Consider the following 26,196-nt stretch of genomic DNA (forward strand, 5'->3'; position numbering starts at 1 on the left):
TTTTGAATGCATTTTTATTTCAAGCTAATTGACGCAAATAAGTAATAAAACCACAACCAGAATATCCGACTGCTTCCTTACTCCTATGAGAAGGATCAATATGTGCCACCTTGAGGATTAGTTGGAGAAATAGTAACCAGGTCTCTTGAAGAGGGAGTCAGACATTTGATACAATCATTGTTTCAGAGGTAGACGCAGGCTGGAAGCTGACAGGGTTATAATAGTTTGTGCTGGGAACAAGTTAGAGGCTGGAATCTAATCAATGGGTTTGTATGGTTTATATCTATAGAAAAACAGATTCCTGAGAATGAGTTATACGCTGGAATTTATTTGATGGGTCTGTGTAGTTTATATACAAAATAATAGATACCTTGGACTGCGAAGCCTGGAACCTGATTCAAGGTTTTAGATGTTTTTATGGAGAACAGTGAATTTTGAACTTGAATCAAATTACATTATAGCCTGTGAGACTGATGTTAAGATAATTCTCTATATCTCTATGGGAGCTTAGTCTCTTTCATGCATGTTTCCTGTTTTTGGAATACATGTCTCATAGAGTTTGCAGGAGTGGTGTTACTCCACTTTGAATCATTCACTTTCTGTGCAGTGGGTTTCATGGCTGACAATAACCTCTGCACTCTTTGCCATTGATATTTGCCGTCATTTACTCTGAAGGACTCACCATTGCCACATAATCTATGCAAATTTATCAAGTGATAATTCAGTTAATTACCATAAAATAGTAAGTCTGTGTCATCCTCCTTTCAAGTTAATGACCCAACTTGAAAATATTTAATTAATCTTTGTGTAATTTTTATTCTTTTCTTGGAATTTGAACATATCTCTGAAACTGAAATCAACCCACAGCCAGAAGAGCTTCATAAAGTACTTCCTTCCCATGATTTACCTGCCCCGTATTCTGAATAAAGAATTTTTCCTGACTTCTTCCTGGGTCAGGTGAAGAAATCGGAAGCCTTATCCCACTAAACAATTAATCAGTTCTCAGCCATATTTAATTGAGCTACAAACAAGTGAAGTCTACATGGCTAGACAGGGTGTGGCAGCGGTCATTCATCATCTTCTGGATCCGCTGGTGAAGCCTCTGCGTCATCCTCAATAGCGATGTCGTCATCTTCTGGGTTTCTGAAGATAAAGCCAGCAGAGTTTCCGTTTAGAAAAGTCATGTTCACAACTTCCTCCCATGTAACTACTAAATGAGACATACTAAATGAGACTCCAGTTAAACAATAAATTCCAACCTATGCAGATTAAATCGCCCCCACTGAAGACGAAATCAAAACCAAGTGAAGGATACACTCAGCTAAAAGAACAACATTATTCTGGGAACATCCTCAAAGAATCACTTAAATGGCCAACGGAGCTTTGACAGAAACTCCTGGATAAATTCACGGAGAGAAAATGTTTCCACTGCTGAGGAGTATCGGGGATCACGGGACACAATCCTAAAACTTGGAGCCAGGTCTTTCAGGAGAGAATTGAGGAACAATTTCTTCACACAAAGGGTAGAAGAAGTCTGGAACTCTCTCCCACAAAAAGCAGTAGCTGCGAACTCAATTAATATTTTAAAATCTGAGATTGAGGTTTTTGCTATACATCGATATAAAGGAGCCGTGGCGGATAGAGTTATATGTAGATCAGCTATAATCTCAATGAATGGCACAGAACAGGCTCAAGGGGCTGAATGGTATCCTCCTGTTCTAAAGTAAACAGCGTGTTGATTGATCTTCCACTGAAGTTACAGCAGCCAATCAGGATAACCCGGAAGAAAATTCCCAACATACACCCCCAAAAGGAATCCAAGTCAAGGCTCACAACCAACAAAAAGTTAATCCCAATTAATATTAAAATTAAGCATTTTTCAATATATATCTAACACTGACATATGCATTCTTAATGTATGGGCATGGATTTCCTATGTGGGCTGTTTTAATGGAGGTGTGGAGCAAATCTATTTAAAATAACTAACTCAAGCAAATCAAAACAAGAAGTTAAATCCCAACAAATAAATAATTCCCATTATTGATGACTAAGCTCCATGGGATGAAAACCCACAATCAAGAATAAACCCACTCACTATTGATTAAATCCCATTCTATAGAGACTAAATCCCCAATGAAGCCGAGACCCAAACTGTGAAAACTAAATATCAATGAAATTCAAAATAGTGAAAAGCAAATTTTAGCCAATAAAGAATAATTCTTGGTTATTAATGACTAAAGTCAATTCATTGAAGGCTAAATCAAATAGAACAAACACCTAATCACACTGTTAGCAGACTAAAAACCATTCGGTGAAGACTAGTTTCTATTAACTGATGACCAACTCCTCCTGATTGAAGTCTAAATCCTATTTAACAAAGGTCAAACCCCTGTCAGGCAAATTAGCCTTCTCACTGTGACCTGTAATCACATCAGTTTATCATATTACAGGATGGCAGCTGTCCAGCACATTGTAAAAGATGGGATTATACAATACAAAAAGAAGCTAATTCCTAGGGAGCTTTAGTGTTTCACACAAAGCCCACCCGTTCATACATTACACCAGGGCAAACATAACTTATTTAAATCAGTTTTTTAATATGATTGTTTTGGGGTTACTCCATCTAGCAAAGGAACAAGGAAGGATTATTTTTAAAAAAAATAGCTTCTTACTTGTTAAGTTCTATCAATGGATCCCATGGTGAGAGAACCAGAGAGATGAGAAAAGAAAAAAAGAGTTAGTGTGAGTCCAATAATAGTACACACATATACACAGGAGCAGAGGCATGTAGATAGAGACACAGGACACACATACTGACACACAGGTGCACAAGAGTGCACATAACATAAAGACACATACATACAAAGATCCACATAGAAACATGGGGCAGAATTTTACGCTCTCCCGCTGGCAGGTTTGTAGGTTGGGGGAGGGGGGTGAGCGTAAAATTCCTCGGATGGGCTTCCCGCTCGAACTCTTTGCTGGGGCGGGCGATACTTAGATCAGCCCACCCGCCCTTGCCCCAATTGAGGCCCCAGGGTGGCCAATTATTGACCACTTAAGGGCTGCTTCCCACCCAGCCTCAATTTGCAGGCTCGGTGGTGGGAGGTCCCTCTATCAACAGTCCCCTTTTAATCGGGTGCCCTCTCCGCCCATAAGGTCCGGTCACCGCAGGTCCTCCTTCCGCTCCCCTCACCCCACCCTAGCCTTTCCACCGGCATCCTAATTCCTTTCTGTCCAACCACCCCAGGTCTCACCTACCCTCCCTGCCCTAAGATCCCCAAAACTTACCTGGTCCTGGACTCCCTTCCAATTTTGTATGGTTCAGTGTGACACCAGGGCAGGACATTTGACACTGAGCCAATTGGGGAGTGCAAAGTTGTTCGTTAATCTTAATCTCGTTACAGAATTCCCATCCACCCATTCCCAAATCACTTCGAGCACACACTGTCCACTGCTATGCTTGAGGCCTCCACAGTGCATAAAATGTCTTATAAACATTAGTAATAGCATATTGATTTAATTGTTAAGGTTCCATTTGTTTTATTTAAACAAATTTCATTTAATTGTTTGGTTATTATATTTGTGGTGTCCTTAAAGGGGCACTTAAAATGTTGACTCCTGTCAGATGACACTGGGACAACTCAATGCCACTCCTGTTGGTCCAACAAAATATTACAATGACATATAATCCCTATGGATCGCTCAACTGGCCATTTGCTCCCAATTCAATCCCAACCCAAAAGATTTTAAATGCACTCAAATTGTGGGGGGGAAGGGGTACCACAAAAGCTGGCGGTGCAATTTATATCAGGGACCCCTGTAGAGAATCTGAAGAGGTCCCAGGACCAACCTGAAGAAAGCAGGTGGCAACAAATGACCATCTCTTCCTATTCTCTCACAAACACCATTTCAGGTTTCAGGGACTTTAGAGTGTCGCCTTTCAGTATTAGTCAGAAGGTCCTCAGGTCTCCATTGCACTTCCTGTTTCTGCACCTGTACCCAGTGCAAGGTCCTGTCACATGGGCAGCTCTGGGTCGAGTTAATACCTAGGCTATCTTAGCAAACTAGAGAATGGCAGTCAGGAGCTAGATTCCATAATGTCTTATTGACAGTTAATACCCACCAGGATTGGGGTGCATAAGCAGGAAAGGTACTTCCACTGTGACATCGCTGCAGGAAGAAAAAGTATCAGAAAATGAGGCTTTAAAACATCAATACTGCAATTGCATTGGGTTACACATCAATGACTTTGAACCATATCCAACCAGACTTATTGGGGTGCAAATTTCCTCTACCCACTAAAAGAATTCACAAGCTTGCATTTATATTGAGTCTTTAATGACCTCCAAAAAAAGCTTTACAACCAATGAAGTATTTTCAAAATGTGTATTCACTGTTGTAATGTCAGAAAATGCTGCAGCCAAATTGCACACAGAAAAGATCCCACAAACAGCAATGGAATAAATGGACATCAAATGAACTTCCCTACTCTTCTTCAATTAGCGCCATGGGATCTTTTATATTCATTTGAATGTTTAACTGCTTATCTAAAAGACTAATCCTCTGAGAATGCAGCACTTCCTCACTACTGCACTGGTGTCAGCCTAGATTATGTGCTCAAGAACATAATTTTCACCTTCCCTGCCTGGGCAATCATTTGGCAGACCTGTTGTAGAATCAAATCAATAGGATAAAAATCAAGCAGGTTCTACAAAGGGTGGATGATTCACTCCGCCAAATGACCAGAGTCAAGCTGGTTTAAATTTCAAACAATGCTTGGCAGTTAACTGCAATCACTGGTGCATTCTCCATGGCAATGCCTCTATCAATCAGAGTCCGCTTGCCAACCAATCAGCATTCTCTTCTCATACAGTATAAAGTTTTTGCTTCCCCTGGCATTGGTATTCTTGTGATTGTCCTGATGAGTGCAAGATGAAAAGCTTCAACAAAATGTCTTTTTTCAGCAATACTCAAGTTCTGTACTACCAAACGACTGCTTCTGGTGCTGTTGCCTTGTAACTGTTAGACACAATAACTGAAGCTATCTACTCTCAGCCAGAGCTTGCATTGGTTCAAAAAATGGGCTCAATGTCCTCCTATTGTGTTGTGACGTCTATGATTCCATGTCTGTATATGGTGATTATTAAAACAAATCATTCAATAGCAATACAGAAGAATTTACTGGATCAGTCAGGATATGAAATATTTAGGAAGATTAGGTTCCCCATTGGTTAAATGCATGTGTTTCACATCAGAGTAAAATTGCTCTATTTAGTAAGAGCTATAATTAATTTAAGAATAACTATTGATAAATTTATAGAACATTACTTCACCTGGCTGTTATGTCACCCAGCAAGCTGCGAGAAAGGAAAAACAGCAAAGTTAATATTTTCAAAAGGGTCTAATATATTTGAATTCATTTCAGACAATTTATGTTTAACTACTTCATACAGAAGGTGAAGAATGTGGGGAATATATTAACCATGGACACAGCAGAGAGTAGATAGTGTCGAGAGGGTCCAGGGAGTGTTTTGATAAAAGAAACAATTGAGTGTAGATGTAGCAGAGCAGTGTGACATTTAAAGAACTGTGAAAATGTCAGATGCATCACAATAGACCCCCTTGTTCCTGGGCACTCCTCTTTACCTGTGTAACAATCTTATCAATCAGGGAAATTAAAGCAATTTATCTCAAGGCAAAATGTTAAATTAATGAAACAGAGTTTGGCTTCATTATTCCATTAAAATACTTTTGAATCATTGTAATATGGTAAATAACATCAGCAAAATTACACAAAGCAAGGTTCCACAAACAGCAACAAGATAATGACCATGTAATCTATTTTTAGTGGTATTGGTTGTAGGCTAAATAATGGCCAGGACATCATAAGAACGCTGCTGATTTTCTTTTATAGTACTATGGGATCTTTTACGTCTACCTGAAAGAGCAGACAGTGCCTTAGGTTAATGATTGGGAAATGCTGATGTACAAAGGGACCTGGTTGTCCTTGTACACCAGTCGCTGAAGGTAAGCATGCAGGTGCAGCAAGCAGTTAAGAAGGCAAATGGTATGTTGGCCTTCATTTTTAGAGGGCTTGAATACAGGAGCAAGGATGTCTTACTGCAGCTGTACAGGGCCTTGGTGAGACCACACCTGGAGTAGTGTGTGCAGTTTTGGTCTCCTTACCAAAGAAAGGATACACTTGCCATAGAGGGAGTGCAGCGAAGGTTCATCAGACTGATTCCTGGGATGGCAGGATTGTTGAATGAGGAGAGATTGAGCTGACTAGACCTGTATTCACTGGAGTTTAGAAGAATGAGAGGGGATCTCATTCAAACATATAAAATTCTGACAGGGATGGACAGGCTGGATGCAGGGATGATGTTTCCTCTGGCTGGGGGTGGTCTAGAACAAGGGGTCACAATCTCAGGATAGAGGTTAGGCCATTTAGGACTAAGATGAGGAGAAACTTTTTCACTCAGAGGGTGGTGAACCTGAGGAATTCTCTATCACAAAAGGCTGTGGAGGCCAAGACACTTTTTAAGAAGAAAATAGATAGATTTCTGGACTCTAAAGTTGTCAAGGGACATGGTGTTGAGATGGAGGATCATGTCGAATAGCGGAGCCGGCTCGAAGGGCCAAATGACTTACTCCTGCTCCTATTTTCCATCGCTGGCCTGAGCGGACGATTGCAAACTGGTTTCAAGATGTCGTGAAACTGATTTTTGGCCGCCTTGCCATATTGTCCGCTCGCGCTGCCGAGCACGCCCGGCACAAGCAGGCACGGGCGATTCCGCCCAATGTTTCTATGCCGCACCTTGCACTGAAATGGGAATTAAATCTAGAATCATCTTCATTAGAGGCAAGCATGTTATGCCATACCCAGTAAAAGCGTGTCATATTCATAACTTTACACATGGACTGAGCTCATATAAAAGCTTCTGGAACTGTCGTTTATTGAGGGACCTGTCAACTGCAGTGGGGGGGAATCCTTGGCTGAGGAAAAAGGAAGAAATCAGAAGCATTGTATGGAAGGTAGCACCGTCAGAACAGGTGCGACGGAGATGGAAAAATGGGGAGAATGGAATGGAGTCCTTACAGGACGCAAGGTGTGAGGAGATGTAGTTGAGATAGCTGCGGGAGTCAGTGGACTTGTAATAAATATTAAAAACAAAAACAGAATTACCTGGAAAAACTCAGCAGGTCTGGCAGCATCGGTGGAGAAGAAAAGAGTCGACGTTTCGAGCCCTCACGACCCTTCAACAGAACTGATTGGTAGACAGTCTATCACCAGAAATGGAGACAGAGGAGTCAAGGAAGGGAAGTGTCGGAGAAGGTGAATTTTTCCAGGTCCAGACGAGAGCATGAAGTAGCACTGATACAGTTATCAATGTACCAAAAAAAAAAAGTTGTGGGAGGGGGCCTGAGTAGGACTGAAGAGTCATACGGACTCGAAATGTTAACTGTGTTCCTCTCCGCAGATGCTGTCAGACCTGCTGAGTTTTTCCAGGTATTTTTATTTTTGTTTTGGATTTCCAGCATCCGCAGTTTTTTGCTTTTTATCTGGAGCAAGAAATGTTTTATTTATTTAAAACGGACACTGATAAACTGTGAAGATGGTTGCCAAGGGGTCAGGTGACCTTTACTATGCAACACAGACTATTAAGCTTCTGGAAAGTTCCAAATTGAATAACTATGGGTGGGAGCTTCCCCTAGAATGGCCATAGCAAGACGAATGTTATCTGTGGAATTCACACTTGCCATTGTTTGAAGCTTACTTAGAACATAGAATCACTGGACTTCTAGACTCTATCCATCAAAGAAGCTGATGAGCCCAGTTATCCACAAGTGTGAAAGACCACCATCTACCTCCTATTGTATATCAATGGCCTTTTAACTTAAAGCCATTCTGAGTGGACAATGGCCACTGACCATGCTACCGAAATTACCTTCCAATACTAAGATCCATTATTATCCTAAGACACAGAAGAGACCTGGGCAGACTGAAGTAGAACACTGATAAGACAACAGCTGCAGAGAAAGAATCTGCCACCGTTGCCTTTAAAGAACCAGCAATAATCAGCCAGTTTGAGAACCAGACTCTGAAACTAGCTGCAAATCATCAAGCAGCCAAAGTACTTAACCTGTTCCAGTTTCAAAGTTCACCTGAGAACCAGCCTCCTAGATATTCGATTACAAGAAACCTCACAATCTGCTGTAAACCCTTCTCTTTATAAGACCCTCATTTCAACTTTAAATTGTCAAATCCATTCAAGAAACCATAGGCCTGCCACGTGGGAGATCAGAAAACATAAACCAGAGACAGAATTAACTGTACTCTGTAAAAGTGCACTATCTTTATCTGCATTGCTGAAAAGAGAAACATGCTGTCAAAAAATTACACTGACAACCAATTTAAGATTATTAGTTGGCTCACAGTGTGGATCACTTCTTTATGCTAGATGCTACATTTATTCACATACAGTGCCGCCCTTTGCAAACAGAAACAGCTTGTTGATGCATTGCACATTTTTCAACTAAACAAAAGCTTGTGGGACAGCCATTCCCTGGTTAATTCCCCATGGCAATGACTTGATCAATTAGCGCTGACCTGCCTGATTTGAATTTCAACAAAAGCTTGGCAGTTAACTGTTCCCTTGTGCATTCTCTTACCAACCAATCAGCACCTTCTTCTCATGCAGTAGAAATTGATGTTCCCTTTAAATTTGGTATTCTTGTGAATCTGTCCTGATGAGTGCAAGACGAAAAGCTTCGGACAGCATGTCTCTTTTTTCAGCAATACTCAAGTTCTGTACTACCAAGCGACTATCTTTATCTGTATTCAATCTGTGTGTCCGTGCGTGAGACCGAGTGCGTGACATTGCGTTAATTCTGGAGAACTATATGAGAATAAATAATTGTCTTTATTTTAAATTCACAAAACCTTGCTGCTGAATTATTTAATTGGAACACACACTTCAAGGATGAGAAATGACACACCTCTTTATATACAAAACAAACTGATTACAGGCATTAAGAGAGCAAATAACTTCTGTTTGTGACAGTTACCACTAAGCCAAGTCTGACACCTTAGGAAGCAGTGACTATAGTTTAATTAGGTTCACATTGAGACTCAAATGGTTTATCCATGAAAGGGTTCAGACACTTCCTGTGTGGGTGGGTTTGAACATTTCTGATATCCCTCAGTGGGTATGAACGTAACAAAGACAACCTATTATCAAGCAAAATAAAAACCTTAACGTAGGACCAGATAGAGTTATTATAACAAGACTCCATCTAGAATTTTGAGTATAAAATGTCCTGGGAATTTAAAGAAGTATTGATACACATCACTCACCCAGGAATTATCACGCTGGCTTTTACTGTATAGGACACCAATATCCCTTGAACCTCCTTGGTAGTTCCTTCCATTAAACTGAAACAGAGAAAAGACAAGTTACACCGGTATTAAGGCACTGCATCAATCCCAGGCCCTCAAACTAGCTGGATCTCCTCCTCTCCCTCAATCTTCCTTTCCTGCTACAATCTTCTCAAACCCAAGCTTCAGAGCATCCAAACGCTACTCCATGATCTCTGTGATCTTCCCTTCTAATTTTCACCTGGTACCTATCCTGCACTATAAACCTTGATCCCCCACCTCATGTCCTGCAGTATGAACCTAGACCCTTTACCAGCTGTCCTGCCCTTGCTACTGTACTTCATATGTGTATTATCTATTATTGTCACCTGATGCCCTTTGACTGAGAACTTTGGCTCTTCACCTGGTGTTGTGCACACTTGTCCCTTCACCTTGTGTCCTACTGTCTTCACCTGGTGCCATGTAGAACAGGCTAGAACCTTTCAAATGGTATTCTGTACTATGGGCCTGGGTCTCAGATTTCGAAAAGGACGTGAAGCCCACAGTCATGAGCTAAGAAAGTGGATGTTTTGTGTGATTTGCCTGTGTAAGTTGCTACCACTCAAAAACAAATTTTGAACTCAAATAAATCTAAAGTTTTAGTTGTAAACCTTCTATAAGAAACATGAATTTAAATATCATTAGCAAATCTTTATTGTCACTCAGAAATTCTGTCCTTGGCCTAGTGCGTTCTTAGTGGCGAATTGGAACCATTGCTAGTGTAACCTGTCTTGAAGCCAGCATGTTGTCACAGTGCCAGTAGAGGGGCCAAACCCTGTGTCACTCCTTCATGACCTTGGGCATTAAAGCTGCACACTTTACAACCCAATAAGAACTCAAATTAGGTTTCTCATCCAATACAGTTTGTGCACAAGTGTCAAAATGCAGTGGGAGCAGAATGGATCATGCAGTGCATTTCATATCAGTCTTTCATCTTTGGAACTTGGGTTCTAATCTAATGCAGAGCCGACACAAACGGGATTAAATTGGATAACCTCTTAAAACACTTTGTATCCTCCTCACAACTTACTCTCCTTGGTCCAGGCAAATTGGAATCAAAAACTGGCCGGCAAAAACTGTAATGAAACAATGAGTTGCCTTTAAAAAGGAGATTGTTTGGTTACTGTCGAGGGGGATGCCCATGCAGAGGAAAGGTAGGGCAAACAAATCCAGAGCTCCTTGGATGACAGTAGTGATAGAGAGTCAGGTAAAGCAGAAAGCATGAATATGACAGGTATTAAGTGGATAACACAATTGAGAACCAGGTAGAATATAGGAAGTTCAGAGATAAATGAAAAAATAAGTAAGTGAAGCAAATAATATAAGAGACTGGCAGCTAACATATAAGGGTACATAGAAGTCTTCTATAGGCATTTAAATAGTAAAAAGGTAGTAAAAGGAGGGGTGGGTCGATTAGGGATCGAAAAGGGAAGTTATGAATGGAGACAGGGGGAATGACTGAGGTACAAAAAATAAGTATTCTGCATCTGTCTTTACTGAGGAAGAAAACGCTGTCCCAGTCATACAGAAAGAGGAAAACAAAAACAGAATTACCTGGAAAAACTCAGCAGGTCTGGCAGCATCGGTGGAGAAGAAATCAGTTAACGTTTCGAGCCTTCACAGTCGTGAAGGCTCGAAACGTTAACTGATTTCTTCTCCACCGATGCTGCCAGACCTGCTGAGTTTTTCCAGGTAATTCTGTTTTTGTTTTGGATTTCCAGCATCCGCAGTAGCTTTTAGCTTTTTGTTTTTATACAGAAAGAGGAAGTCGTTCAGACACTGAATGGGCTAAAAATTGATAAAGAGGAGGTATTGACTAGGCTGTGCTTAAAGCTGATAAGTCACCAGAGTTGGATGACATGCATCCGAGGATACTGAGGGAAGTAAGGGTAGAAACTGTGGAGGCACTGGTCATAATTTTCCAATCCTGCTTAAGTACAAGGATAGTGCCAGAGGACAGGAGAATTGCAAATGTTACATTTGCTCAAAAAGTGTGTAAGAATAAGCCTAGCAAATACTGGCCAGTCAGTTTAACCTCAGCAGAGGAAAACCTTTTAGAAATGCTAGTTTGGGGGGAAAAAAGTCATATGGACAAATCTGGATTAATTAAGGAATAACAGCACAGATTTTTTTTAAGGCAAATTGTGTTCCACTTTCTTGAGTTTTTGATGAGGTAACAGAGATGGGTGATGAGGGTAATGCAGTTGATGTGGTGTACATGAACTTCCAAAGGCATTTGAGAGAGTGCTCTATAACAGGCTTGTCAGCAAAATTGTGTAGTATGAAGGGTTACTGTTGAACGTGTTAAATATATAGTCTACATCATCAGTGGCATAAGATCACATGATAATAGAGCATGGAGAGAGATTGTTCTCGGTAGAGCATTGTGTAGGGACTACCTTGTAAATAGTTAGCATAATGTTAACTAAAATATAGAGTTTGCTAACAGCCTTATCAGTAAACCCAGGAGCATGACTACACATACCACACCAAAACCAATAATAACAGAAATTGAAGATTTTGGAGCAGAAGTAACAGTGACAGCATGGATCCTATGATGGCTGGGTGACAGGAAACAGAGGGCGGTGGTGAACTGTTGTTTTTGGGAATGGAGGAAGTTCTATAGTGGAGTTTCCCAGGGCTCAGTGTTAGGACCACCACTTTTCTTAATCCATATTAGTGATCTAGACTTTGGCATACAATTTCAAATTTTGTGGATGATACAAAACTTACAAGTATTGCGAAGTAGGAGGACGATAGCGATAAATTTCAAGAGGACTTAGACAGGTTGGTGGAAGGAATGGTTCTCAGTCCATTGTGGAGTTTTACTTGGAGCTGGTGTACTCGGTCACCGCCTTTGTCCCTTCCGACACGGCGTGCTTGGCCAGTTCCCCGGGCAGCAGAAGGCGCATGGTGGTCTGGATCTTCCGGGAGCTGATGGTGCTGCGTTTGTTGTAATAGGCCAGGGAGGAAGCCTCACTTGTGATGCGAGGCTGGTGGAATGGGTGGGCAAGTGGCACATGAAATTTAATCCAGAGAAGTGAGGCATGATTCATTTTGGTAGGAAGAATGAAGAGGATCAAAATAAAATGAAGGGTACAATGCTAAAGGGGTGTATCTGGAGATTTGTATTGTGTATTGTGTACCGTGCTGGTCTCCTTATTTGAAGAAAGGTGTAAATGCGTTGGAAGCAATTCAGAGAAGGTTTACTAGGCTAATACCAGGAATGGGCGAGTTATCTTATGAGGAAAGGCTGGACAGGTTTGTATCCGCTGGAATTTAGAAGAATAAGAGGTGACTTAATTGAAACCTTTAAGATCCTAAGGGGTCTTGACAGGGTGGAGATGTTTCCTCTTGTGGGAGAATCTAGAACTATGGGTCACTATTTAAAAATAAGGGGCCGCTCATTTAAGACAGAGATGAGGAGAAGTTTTTTCTCAGAGAGTTGTGAGTCTTTGGAACTCTATTCCTCAAAAGGCGGTGGAAGCAGAGTCTTTAAATATTTTTAAGGCAGAGCTAGATAGGTTCTTGATAAACAAGGGGGTGAAAGGTTATCAGGGGTAGGCAGGAATGTAGGGCTGAGGTTACAATCAGATCAGCCCTGACCTTATTGATTGGTGGAGCAGGCTCGAGGGGTCAAGTGGCCTATTCCTGCTCCTAACCCGGCTGTTTACATGACCCGAGGGACCTGGGGCATATGTGCACAAATCATTGATGGTGGCAGGACAGGCTGAGAAAACAGTTACTAAAACATACCCCATACTGGGCTTTATAAATAAGGGCAAGTTGTATAAAGACAAGGAAGTTATGATGAACCTCTATAAAACACTGGTTCAACTCAACTGGAGAATTGACTCCAATTAAAGGCACCACATGTTAGGAAGGATGTGAATACATTAGGGATGGTGCTGAAAAGATTCATAAGAAAGCTTCCAGGGATGAGGAACTTCGGTTACATGCACAAATTAGAGAAGCTGTGGTTATTTTCCTTGGAGAAGATAAAGAGCAGAATTATAGCAGGTTTCAAAATCATGAGGGGTCTGGACAGAGTAAATAGGGAGAAACTGTTTCCGTTGGTGGAAAGGTTGGGAATTGGAGGACAACTATTTAAGGTGATTGAGAAGCAATGGTGACATGAGGAGAAAACTTTTTATATAGCGAGTGGTTAGGATCTGGAGTACAGATCTGGAATACACCATGTGTGGTGGAGGCAGATTCAACCGAGGCCTTCAAAAGTGAGTTGCATAATTACCTCAAACAAAAACATTTGCAGGACTACGAGAAAAAAGCAGGGAGTGGGACTAGGTGAGTTGCTTTTCCAGAGAGCTAGCATGAACTCAACAGGCCAAATGGCCTCCTTCGGTGCAGTAACCATTCTATGATTGTATGATTCTATGACAGCATTCACGCTCCCACCCCACCCATCTGCCAGTGTCCCTGCTGTTCCTTGTCAGCCAGCTAGCCCAGGCTGCTGCCGCCCTGGATGAGATGGTACAGTCTGAAGCTGATCCACCTAGGCCCAGAGCCACTCGAGCTCTCTCCTTCACATTTGCTCCATGTCCATCTCCTTTCCTCCCCCAGCCAATCTCCCCCACTTCAGTCTTTCTCTGCACCCCATCTCCCTTTCTCACAGTCCACATTGCCCTCCCTCCCCCAAGTCAAACCTGATTCCCTTACATGGTGGAAGAAGCCAGGTTAGTGTCCTCTTGTTTGATTCTGCCATCAATGGCGATGCCATGCTTCTCGCGGTTGTTGGCCATTAATGGCAAAATGTTAAGTGTCTTCGAGAATTTGGAACCTGCAGCAATCTGGTCACTGAATAAAAAGAAATGTTCATATTTAGAAATACAAACCTAATCAATGGTAACCAAATATCCTGCATCCTACAACACATCAGCCTTTCTGAATACTACCTACCAAACTGTGAGGGACCCTGACCACCTTGAGCTACATCGAGAAGAGACTCCTGAAAGGCCTGTTGGACACACTGAAGTCACAGGTATTCAGACACTAACGTTATTTCCTCCACAGGAAATAAGAGAATTGCGTACCTTATTTAACCATTTTCTATCCAGTCCAAAACTGGATGGGTGAGATTTTGGATGATTGACAGTACATTGGGAAGGAAAAATCCCATAGTGCATGATTTCCACATTCTGTCCAGCCCTCAAAGACCTTAAACTATCTTCAGTACCTAAGGATCACCAAACAAAAAAGGAGCATCCAGTTGAAAACCAGAGTTGTGGTCACCCTAATGTGGCCAGGCCTCATATCTTATACCACACTGTGGTCAAATAGTGACGATCTGTGTTCTTCTGGTAGGAGATGTTGATCTTGGGATTGGTCCCTATAGGTAGGATGCACTGTATCCTCTCGAACACAATCTTATCCAGTTCACTGCCTAGATTGTATAGGGCTGATAGGGATAAAATGGGATTTTAATTTGTGACCATAGACAATGCTAACATGATCCCCACACACAAATCCCTTCTAGTCAGGGTCACTACTGATGATCAGGAGTTGGATCCCTGGCTAATTTTCTCCTCCCCAGTACAGGGGTCTTGATGGTGATTGGCTTGGCGACTGGCCAAACACATCCTGGGGTCAAATTTCTGTGGGATTTCTCCTGGTCTTACTTCAATGGAAATCCCAAAGAAACTGCATCATTGCGCTGGAGTTTCCACCAATCTCCCATCAAACATAGGATAGGAGCATAGGGATAGGAGTAGACCAGTCAAACTTTGAGCCTGTTTCACCATTCAATTAGATTATGGCTGATCTTATACCCCATTTATCCACCTTTGTTTCATCTCCCTCAATATCCTTCTGACTTGGTTCACTCATGAGGCAGGCAAAGCATGTTCTTATGTCTGTTTCCATAGCTAGTTTTCTCCTGGAATGGGTTGTTAGCCTGTCACCAGAGGCTATAGCTTGAGGGGCACCCCTGTACATCAAACAAAGCTGACCCAGGAGACTCTCCTGCTCTTACCACCTGTCATAAGTATTTTGGAAAGATTGATAATCAATCCTGTTTGGCTGTGTTATGAATGGCCTTCCATGGCCTTCAAGTCCTGGAGAGGGACTCAAACCCGGAGCTTCTGGCTCAGGCACAGGAACTTTACCCACTGCACCACAAGACCTCCTCCTTAATACCCTTACCAAACAAAAATCTATTGACCTCAATCTTGAAAATTTCATTTGACCCCCAGCCTCTTAGTGGAAAGGGTTCCAGATTTCCAATACTCCATTTGCAAAAGTGATTCCCTGATTTCATGCCTAAATGGCCTGGCTCCAATTTTAAGATTATACACCCTTGTTCTTGATTCCACCAAAGAGAAAATAGTTTCAAGGGAATACAAACCAAGTTTGAGCAACCTGTCCTCATTTAACCCTTTAAGCCCTGGGATCATTCTGGTGTATCTGTGCTCTACTTCCTTCAAGCCAATTATCTTCCCTAAGGTTTAGAATCCAAAATTGAATACAATTAACACAATGGGGTCTGACCAAAACTCTGTGTAACTGAAGCAACAGATTTTCACTTTTATGGTCCATCTCTCTTAGGATAAAGGTCAACACTCCATTAGCCTTCCTGACTACTTTTTGATCTGTGCTTCAGTATTTAATGATCTGGGTACATGGACACTTAAATCTCTTTGTCTTTCCACAATATTAATTTCTCCATATTAATAAAATATTCTGATTTTGTTTTTCTTGGATCCAAAGTGGATGACCTCACACTTCCCCACATTGAACTCCATCTGATACAGTTTTTCCTTCTCGCTTATTCTATGACCCTTTGTCATTTCCTACTCAACACAATGGGCAGAATTTTGCCCTTGATGGGCGGGCGGGCCCCACCGGCTCGGCGGCGGGCGGGCAGCCGATCGCCGCCACCAAAGCGGGCCCCGCCGCCATTTTAAGAACTATGCGCTTCCTGTGGCGGGGTGGGGGAATTCCCCAACTGTCAGAGTGCGCTCTTTCGCACTCTGCCTCAGGGAGATCGCTGACAGTTTTTGAAAGTTGAAAAATAGAAAAATAAAAAAATTATTAACATGTCCCCCTCATGTGACAACGTCACACGAGATGGGACATGTTAATAAAGTGCACATAAACTTTATTAAAGTCTTTTAAAACGGACATGAAACCTCATCCCGCCAGTGAATGAGGTTTCATGTTTTTTCAGAAGCCCGCTGGGGCTCCTGGCCTGCCCGCCAGCCTTAAGGTTGGATGGGCAGGGCCTTTAATTGGCTTAATTATCCTGTCAATGGCCTCAATTGGCCATTGACCGGTCGGCGGGCCCGCAGCTGATTTCGCTGTCTGCCCGCCTTCCTGAATATTTAAATGGGGTGGGATGAGGTCGAGGGTTCCTCCCAACATCATCCCGCGTCGGTGAGTGGGCCCCGCCCCCAGCTCGCCAACGGAAAAATTCTGCCCCATGTACTGCGCCTCCTAATTAAGTTTCATCTGTAAATTTGGACATACAACTCTCTACTCCTTTGTCCCAAGTCATTAATATATAAAGCAAAAAGCTGAGGCCAAGTACAGTTGGTTAAGGAACACCACTTGTCATAACCCACGAATTAGAATATGCTCCCTCGATCCCCACTCTCATTTTCATACCTTCCAACAAATTACAAACTTGATCAGTAACTTTGGATATTTGAGTTTAACTGCGCATCTGCCTCTTAACTGAAGTTGCTGTACTATTTACATATAAATGAGTGGGTACCATTAGTAGCATAATCTGAGCTGTTGATCTAGAAGATTGCTCTGAGCACATTCGATAAATAAATTAACTTTGCTACTTGAGCTGTTCTGCTTATCACAGTTTATGTGAAAATTAAGTTCTCCTATTGTAACCACATTGATTTTTCTACATGCTTCCCTGATCTCCATTTATCTTTATTTCTCTACTAAGACATTATCAGATCATCTATAGACAACCCCAACAACAAATCCTTTGCTGTTCCTTAACGCTATCTAGCGTGTTTCCACTGCTTAAGTAATTTTACTGAATTCCCTTTATCCACCACTGTAATTGTGTATTTTCTTCAGGTTGTTACTCCCCCTCCTTTCCCAGCTTTTTTTTTGTCCTTTTCAAACATCTTAAAGCCTAATCATGTCCAGCTCATCGCAAAGTTTTTGTAGTGACCACTACATCATACCCTTAAGTTCAATTTGTGCTTCTAATTCGCTTGTTTTATTTTGTATGCCACATCCAGTTATGCACAAAATTCTTATCTGGGTAATTGCCACCGCATTGCCTATATGATCTGCTGGTCTTTTCATATTTCTTGATGTATTGTGTGGATTGTTCCCTTCCACTTCCTTAACCAGATTCCCCTCTGCTCTATCCTTTACACAAAGACACAGGTGCTTCTCCAATTGAAATAAAGGTTATCCCATCCGTACAAACTCCCTAGCCCCAAAGGTGTGCCCGAGAAGTCGAAAACCCTCTCTTCTACATCCTCCTTCCAGCCATATGCTGACAGTCCTAACCTTCCTCTTCTTAACTAGTCCAGCACCTGACCCTGGGGACAATCTAGAGATTAGTACTCAGAAGGTTCTATTCCTTAATCTGAAATTTAATTTCTTGAAATCCTTTTGCACAACCTCGAACCTACTCACTCTCTATATCATTGGTTCCCATGTGAACCATGACCTCTGCTCACCATTCCATTCTGGAGCCCTTTGTATTTGCTCTGCGATGCCACTTGGTAAGCAACACAACATTCAACACTCTGGATCATGTGAAAACAACAACCTGCATTTACATGGCACCATTAATGTAGTAAAACATCCCAAGGTGCTTCGCAGGCTCATTCAAACAAAAATTGATATAAAGGCACATGAGGAGATATTAGGATAAGTTGGGCAGAGAAGTTTTAAGGAGCATCTTAAAGGATGAGATAGAGAGGCAGTGAGGTTTAAGGAGGGAATTCTGGAGCTTTGGCCCTAAGCAGCTGACGGCACGATCACGAATGGTGGAGAAATGAAAATCAGGGATGCGCAAGAGGCTGGAATTGAAGTAGTGCATGGAACTTGGAAGGTTGCAAAGCTGCAGGAGGTTACAGTAATAGAGAGAAACCAGGCCATCGGGGGGTGAGGTGAGATTTGAAAACAAGAATGAGAATTTTAAAATTAAGGTATAGCTGGGCAAGGAGCCAATGTAAGTCAACGAGCACAGGTTTTGGGTGAACTCAGGTTTATGGAGAATGCAAGGTGGGAGGCCAGCCAGGAGTGTTTTGGAGCACTTAAGGCATGGATGAGACAGCAGAATGAGCAGAGACAGGGGTGGGCCTGGTAAATGTTAGGAGAGATACTATCTTTCCCTTGATTGCAGGATCCCCTATAATCATCTCTCACCTAGTCTTACCTGTAATCCCTAAGGGTAACCAACTTGCTCTTCAATATCGTGCATGGTTATCCACCTGTGTGTTATCCTTTTGGTCCACATCACTGGTATCTGAACTAGCATACAAATTTAACAAACGTAGCTCCTTAGATGATCCCCTTTCTACCCCCACTTTTTGTTGTCTGCCAGAGTTGGGAGAACTCCTGCAGAAATATTAGACCTTGTTATACCAGGGCCCTGTGATTTCTATCTCCTCAAACTGAGCTGTGAATGGGTGGAATGGAATTTTTGTTTGATCTGCTACAGTGGTCACTCTGTGGCACTTCAACCGCTCACAGTTAACTCAAAGAGCTATAACTGATCTGCAGACCGTCAATCCTCACCATCCAGACATTCCTGGAGGACCGAGTCCATGCTACAGGGCTCCAGCTACTACAGAGGGACTAGGTCATTGTATTAGGCACCAGACATTCTAAGGGATTCCTAACATCCTATAGAGTCTAGGCTGTCCCACAGAGTTCAAGTCATTCTACAGGGTTTTTGATCATCGTCACCCAACGAGGCTTTTATTGTACTACCAAAGTGCTTTACTTACTTTGCTTCCTCCACAGCAACCTGCTCAGTGTATTTATCATTTGAGTACAGCACCACATTAGTCGATTGTTCAACTGAGAACAAAGAAAAGATATTCAGACTCACTAAATATACAGTATTTGTAGTTGGAAAAATCTTTCGCATTCTGAAACAAACTTGAATTTTAACTTGGTGTAAGTGAATGGGTTTTGAACGAATTAAAATTGGGTCTTTGGGAAGTTTCAAAACCTGTATAGGGCAAAAAATTGGGGGGTATAATTAATACAATGGCAATATACAAGAAGGCATGAATTAACACGCAGAATGGGAACATAATTGGCAAATGAACTTCAATATAGGTAAATTTGAGGCAGTATAATTTGGTAGGAAGAATGAGGAGGCCACATACAACTTGATAATAAGAGTCTAATTGGGGTAGAAAAGCAGAGGGATCTGGTGGTACAGATAAATAAATCATGAAAAGTAGTTAGTGATGCAGGTTAATAAAGCCACTCAAAAAGTAAGTTTTTCTAAACAAACTGAATTGAAAAGCAGGGAAGTTATGTTAAACTTATAAAGAACCTTTGTTAGTGCTTGGTTAGAGTACAGTGAGCAGTTTTATACAGTAGATGTAGAAGCACTGAAAAAGGTATAAAAAATTTCTAGAATAAGAAAGGAAGACTTGCATTTATATAGCGCCTTTCACAACCTCAAGGATATCCCAAAATGCTCTTCAGCCAATGGAGTACTTTTTGAATTGTAGTCACTGTTATAATTTAAGAAACAAGGCAGCCAATTTGTACATAACAAGCTCCCACAAAGAGCAATGTGATAATGACCAGATAAATGTTTCTTTAGTGATGTGGATTGAGGGATGAAGGTTGACCAGGAGGACCAGGGATACCTTCCCTCCCCTTCTTTGAAGTAGTGCCGTGGGATCTTTTACACCCACCTGAGAGGGCAGATAGGTTTAATGTCCAAGCTGAAGGATGGAACTTCCAACATCACAGAGTTCCTTCAGTACTGCATTGGACTGGCCACTGAGATTTTGGTGCTCAAGTCCCTGGAGGGAGACTTCAATCCACAATCTTCTGACTCAGAGGTGAGAGTGCTACCCACTCAGCCACAGCTAACACAAAATGCTAGAATTAAACCAGAATGGAAAGGCATTAACTATCAGGAAAGTTTGAACAAGCTCGAGGTCTTTTTCCTAGAAAAGAGAAGACTGAGGGGTGACCTGATAGAAATCTTTAAAACTATGAAAATGTTGACTAAAGTATATGTAGGGAAATTGTATCCATTGTGGGAGAGACCAGAATTGAGGCCATAAATATCAAAAAGTCACTAAATAATCCAATACAGAATTCAGAAGAATTCTTTACCCAGAGTGGTTTGAATGTGGAAGCTTCTATCACATGGAGTAGCTGAGGTGAACAGCATTGATGTTTTAAGGGGAAATATGAAGAAAGAATAGAGGGAGATGTTGATGGGGTTAGATAAAGAAAGGTGGGAGCAGGCTCTTGTGGAGCATAAATACCAGCATGGGTCAACTGGCCTGAACAGCCTGTTTCTCTGTTGTAAGTACTACACCAATCTATGTGAAGGGAAGGAGAGAAGGTAAGGAAGGAAATGGAAGTTGGGGGTTGCATATCCGTGTCTGGAGTGGACTAGTTCACACCTGAAAACTCTCAAGTTTCTACAGTGATTGTATCCAAGATGTGTCCAAAATAAAGTGAATCAATAATGACTGTACTACACTGCCGCCTGCTTACCCTTTTCTAGCTGTCATTTGCCATCAGCTAGTTCTCTCAGAGCTTGCTATGGTGTGTATCAAGACACTCATTAGGGTGCCATGAGTGCTCACCAGTTAGCACTGTTTACTCAGGCATTTACCAGTCTGTTGCTATTTACCCAGAGACTTACTAATCCCACATTGTTTACTCAGAGACTCATTAGTAAACACTGTTTACACAAGACTCACGAGTTAACACTGTTTACTCGAAGATTCATTAGTTGGCCTTCAACATCTCTTTGTCCTTTTGTCTGTGACATCTTTTGGTTATCTCCACCTATCACTGGCCCTCTATCCAGCTTTTCTTGTCCCACCCCACCCCCCATTAAACCAGCTTATATTTCACCTCTCTTCTATTTTTGCTTAGTTCTGCTGAAGGGTCATTCGGACTTGAAACGTTAACTGTGCTCCTATCCGCAGATGCTGTCAGACCTGCTGAGTTTTTCCAGGTATTTTTATTTTTGTTTTGGATTTCCAGCATCCGCAGTTTTTTGCTTTTATTCATTAGTTGGTATTGTTTACCCGAGACTCATGAGTAAGTACTCTTTGCACAGAAACTTGCCTTTTAACACTGTTTCCTCAGAGAATAACTAGTTAGCACTATTTACTCAGATTCACAAATCCAACATTGTTTACTAAGAATCTCATTAGTTAGCACTATTTACCCAGACACTCACTAGTTAGCATTGTTTACCCAAACACATCTCAATAGAATTATTAGATTTAAGAGCTTAATGTTGCTTAAGGGCTTTTACACACAATATAATTTCTTGCTAAATCATATTTCAAAATTGGAAAAGTGTTTCACTTTGTGCAACAATCTTGGAAGTCAGTGAAAGGAATTGGTAATCTCAGAGTGGAAGTGCTGTCCAGCTGTTCATTTTTAAAATTTCTTCTTGGCAATGCTGGACTTACTGTCCACTTGCAATTGCTTTGAGAAGGTGGTGGCCCTTCTTCCCGAATGTAGCAATGCTTTGTACCACTGAATGCCTTGAGAGGCCATTTTAAGGGTGGTAAGAGTCAACCCTGTAGTGTGGGACTGGAATTACATGAAGGCTGGACCAGATAAAGTGGCAAGTTCTCTTCCCCAGGGAGCCAGTTATGTTATTATGGCAATTTAGCAGCTTTCATGGTCACTTTTCTGATACAAGCCCTCAAATTACCAGATTTATTAAATTCAATTTTATGACTTGCTATGGTGGAATTTGAACTCATGATCTCCGGGTTGATAGTCCATAATCAAAACATCACCATACCTGATACTTTGATGCCTTTTACGTCCTTTTTAGAACTATTATTCACTTCAATATTGACACTGATGGGCTCTCCATGGTAGAATACCTGAGGAATGAATATAATCATTACTTCAAATGCAGCCCTTTGGTTTCAACTTTCTCCTTTCTTTCAGGGAACCTGGCTTCCCAGCTGCTGCCTGCTCTAGTGCCTCATCCAAGTCTCATCCTTCATATCTGAACCTAGTGAGTGTCTCGAGGCCATCCAACTGCTGGGACATCACAACCAAGCCCAATTCTATCCTCACTTGAGTCTCATGATCACAAGCACCAGCAAGAATCATTGGGTACTGATTGGGAGTAGGCAATGAAGCTGAATTCTTTCCTCCATAACCTAGTGGCACTAAGGCCAATGGTAGAGAGCAAACCACTGCCCTGGCTGAAATCAGCTAATTGTGGTTCAGATCTGAGATCTCTTGTAGCTCAGTTAGAAGTTGGATTTACCAACCAAGCTATCGGGACCATACATATTCATTGAAGTGGTTGTCAGTACCAGATTATCAGGGTGGCTTTCTTAATGAGACGAGAAGGACGGATGAGAGAGTTACAATCAAGGTATAGTATACAGAATAAGGAGGTCAAGATGGCTTAGAACATTGCTGTTACACAGTAGGATGCAAGTTAAAATGCAGCCAAGAGAGATGAGAGGAAGTAGCTTTCTTTGTGACGGACAGACTGTTACAATGGGTTTCCTCTTGCTTTACAACTTGGCAGAAAAGATGAAGGTTGGTCCTTTCTGACATGCGTGTCATAGACACATTGGGCGGAATTTTAATCCAGCAAGATTTTATGGTTCCGCTGAAGTCAATGGAGTTTAGAATGGCTCACCATATTCTACGGCCCCGTTCCTGCTGCGACAGGTCAGTAAAGTTCCAGCCATTGTCAGGACATTGGTCCACAGTACAAAAACTCCCCTTGCCCCAAGCTTGACACTAAACTGCTAGAACATGTGGCCTTGCATGCAGTAGTGGGCTGATCAAGGAAATCAACAGAATGCTGCCACAATTTTCCAATAAGACATTCACTGCTAGTGAGGCACCAGTGATACGGCCATCAAAATATTCTGCTCATTGTCACACTCAAAGACAACTCAAGATGACTGCTGTGAACTATCACACTGAAAGAATAAAGAGAGCTTTACTGAGGTTAGAGAGCTGAGCTAATTTTTGGGGCTCTGCAGAGGAACCTCATGGATCTAACCCATGCTGAACCTGATCAGGGGATTTCCTATATATCTTACCCATTGTAGAGGGTGCCACTTTTTGCAATTTTTTTAAACTGAAAATTAAGTTTAAAATTTTGGGGTTTTAAATAAAAGTGTATCATGCAAGCTTTTTTTTGTTAAATACAAGCACTGAGGTGATAGGAGGTTAACATACTAGTGAGCTGAGCTTTGACATAATGTTCTTAAAGTCTGCAAGTTATAAGCAATTCATTAGCCTATCTCAGCAATTAATAAAGACCGGACAACCATTGTGTCGGGAAGTCTCTGATTCTTTTGGCTGTGAAGAAAGAGTAATACAGGAAGTCAGCTATAAACACTGTAAAGTCAGGCAGGTTTTTAAAACAGAAAGCTGTGAGGGTAAGCTTTGGCGAGGTATTGAGGGGGAATATAGGAATATAGTTTGGAGGCATTTTGTTCAAGCCACTGATGTGGGGAAGCATGTTCATTATTTTGTACTATAATACCAAAATAAATTATACTCATTAAACTCTATGTCTGATCAAAATTATCACTCTGTATTTTGACTTGCTGTGAAGGTCAGGAGGGACGGTAAATAATAAGATGGGAGCAAGAAGTTACAAAGGAACAGGGGCAGAGTGGGAAAAACAATGCAAATAGACTTCAATGCGGACCAGTGTGAGATCATGCACTTTAGACTCGAGAAAAGTGAAATCAGATGGTGAGGAAATGGTGAGGAACTAAGAACTGTAACGGGACAAAGAGATTGTGAGTCTAAGCAGACACATCATTGAAGGCTAGTAGATAGGTATAAAAACAATTAGAAGGGCTACTGGAATCTTGGCCTTTATCTCAAGGATGCTGAATTACAAAGGGGAGGAAGTTGTTCTGAAGATGTATAAAGCTGGAGTCAGATCCTGTCTGGAAAACTGCATTCAGTTCTGGGCACTGCACCTTAGGAAACATGTATTAAGTTTGGCAGAGGTTCAACACAGATTCATCAGAATGACGCCAAGGCTTAAAAGTTCAAAATTATGAAGATTGGTGACAAAAACTTGGATTGCATTCCCTTGCATCTCGAAGATAGAGGTTTATTTGATGGGGGAATGAAGAAAAGGGGACATAATCTTCAAATTAGTGCTGGGCCATAAACTAATGAAATCAAGAAGCACTTTTTCACACACACAGTAGTAGAAATTTGGAGCTTGTGTTGATGTGAGGACAATTGCAGTTTTCAAGATTGAGATCGATTTTGTTAGGAATTGGTATTAAGGGATATGGAGCAAAGGCGGGTAAATGAGGTTGAGGTGCAGATCAGCCATGATCTAATAGAATGACCTATTCCTCTTCCCATCTTTCTTTTGATTCACATCTTGATACACACTTTCTTCGCCATTCAAAGAGTGAGGCATTGTTTAGTTAGTATTTTCTGTCAGGTGTCCCTCACCTCTTTATTCAGAGAAGCCGTCAAGTGGAGTGGCTGGTCTGACATCACGAAATGCTTGCTGGTATGAGCAGTTGGCTTTTGCCCAGTCTGATCTGGAGCAAACTGTATTTTACGGATAGTCAGACGCACAGAGCTCCTGGAAAAATAAAGAAGGAAAACAAAATCAGTGAGCAACAAGAAGAAGTTAATGTAAAACATGACCAACACTAAAATTTTAAAAATATATATCATGAAAGTTGCTAGATTGTCATTAAACGCTCACTTGTGCAGTGATTAAAATTTCATAATTTAAGCTCCCTCTACACTGTCCCATCAAACACTCCCAGGGCAGGTACAATATGAGATAAATACAGAGTCAAGCTCCCTATTACTCTACACACGATACTGTCCTAACAATATTCCTTAGCTACATGCTGAAGAGACCAATGGGGCAATTTTCCTTTTCTCACACCACCATATGTGGCTTCTTGAAATTGCTAATTGAATGCCCATTGATGCTGAATTAGGTATAGTCTAGTGTTGCTTTCTATCCAAGTGACTAACACTAACCCTGAATATAACCAGACAATTTCATCTCTTTAGTCTGGGCTGGATTTGGCTGTATCTGTGGTGAAAGGTTAGTGTCTAATCCCACCACCCCGCAACCCCTTACTACCAAGTCCTCTTCAAGTTACTAACTACACGAGGCCTGGTGAGTGCTTCACACTGTACACGTAGCAGCAGGTAGTTTATAGCAAGGTTTCACTGAGTGACAGTTCACAGTTCTATGTATCTGCACATTGCTGATCCCCTTTCAGCCGGTAATACTCTAACCATTAATTGAACAGATTGGTGCAACCAATTGGTTCAATTGTGCACTGCACAAGGCATGAAGCAATAAATTGCAGTGAATGTGTTACCGTTACCACAATGATGTTAGAGACTTGACTATTTTCACAGTATATGAGGGATATATCAGGTTCAATTGCCTTCCAGAATGCAACGTATTCCTCCTCATTTACCTTTTATGGATCTTTTCCTCCAGATTATTCACGCAGAAAGCTAGAACTTCAAAATCTACGGAACAGAACTGCAGAGAAAACATAAAGATCAGGAATCATAGTTATCTAGCAGGAAGGGTAGGCTATGGTACA

The 26,196-nt window shown here is 41.5% G+C and overlaps 1 protein-coding gene across 1 annotated transcript; it reads right to left on the reverse strand.

The window, feature by feature from the left end:
- LOC144693675 (S-arrestin-like) lies at positions 1–26,196 on the reverse strand. The gene is made up of 9 exons (XM_078563552.1): positions 26,065–26,196; positions 25,064–25,199; positions 22,398–22,482; positions 19,372–19,444; positions 14,099–14,236; positions 9,362–9,439; positions 5,337–5,360; positions 4,127–4,173; positions 1–1,143 (listed from the first exon to the last, which is right to left on the reverse strand). The coding sequence occupies exons 1-9, from the start codon at positions 26,145–26,147 to the stop codon at positions 1,022–1,024; spliced, it is 786 nt and encodes a 261-aa protein (XP_078419678.1). The 5' UTR covers positions 26,148–26,196; the 3' UTR covers positions 1–1,021.

This window comes from Cetorhinus maximus, chromosome 19 (assembly GCF_964194155.1).
Source record: "Cetorhinus maximus chromosome 19, sCetMax3.hap1.1, whole genome shotgun sequence".
Classification (NCBI taxonomy): domain Eukaryota; kingdom Metazoa; phylum Chordata; class Chondrichthyes; order Lamniformes; family Cetorhinidae; genus Cetorhinus; species Cetorhinus maximus.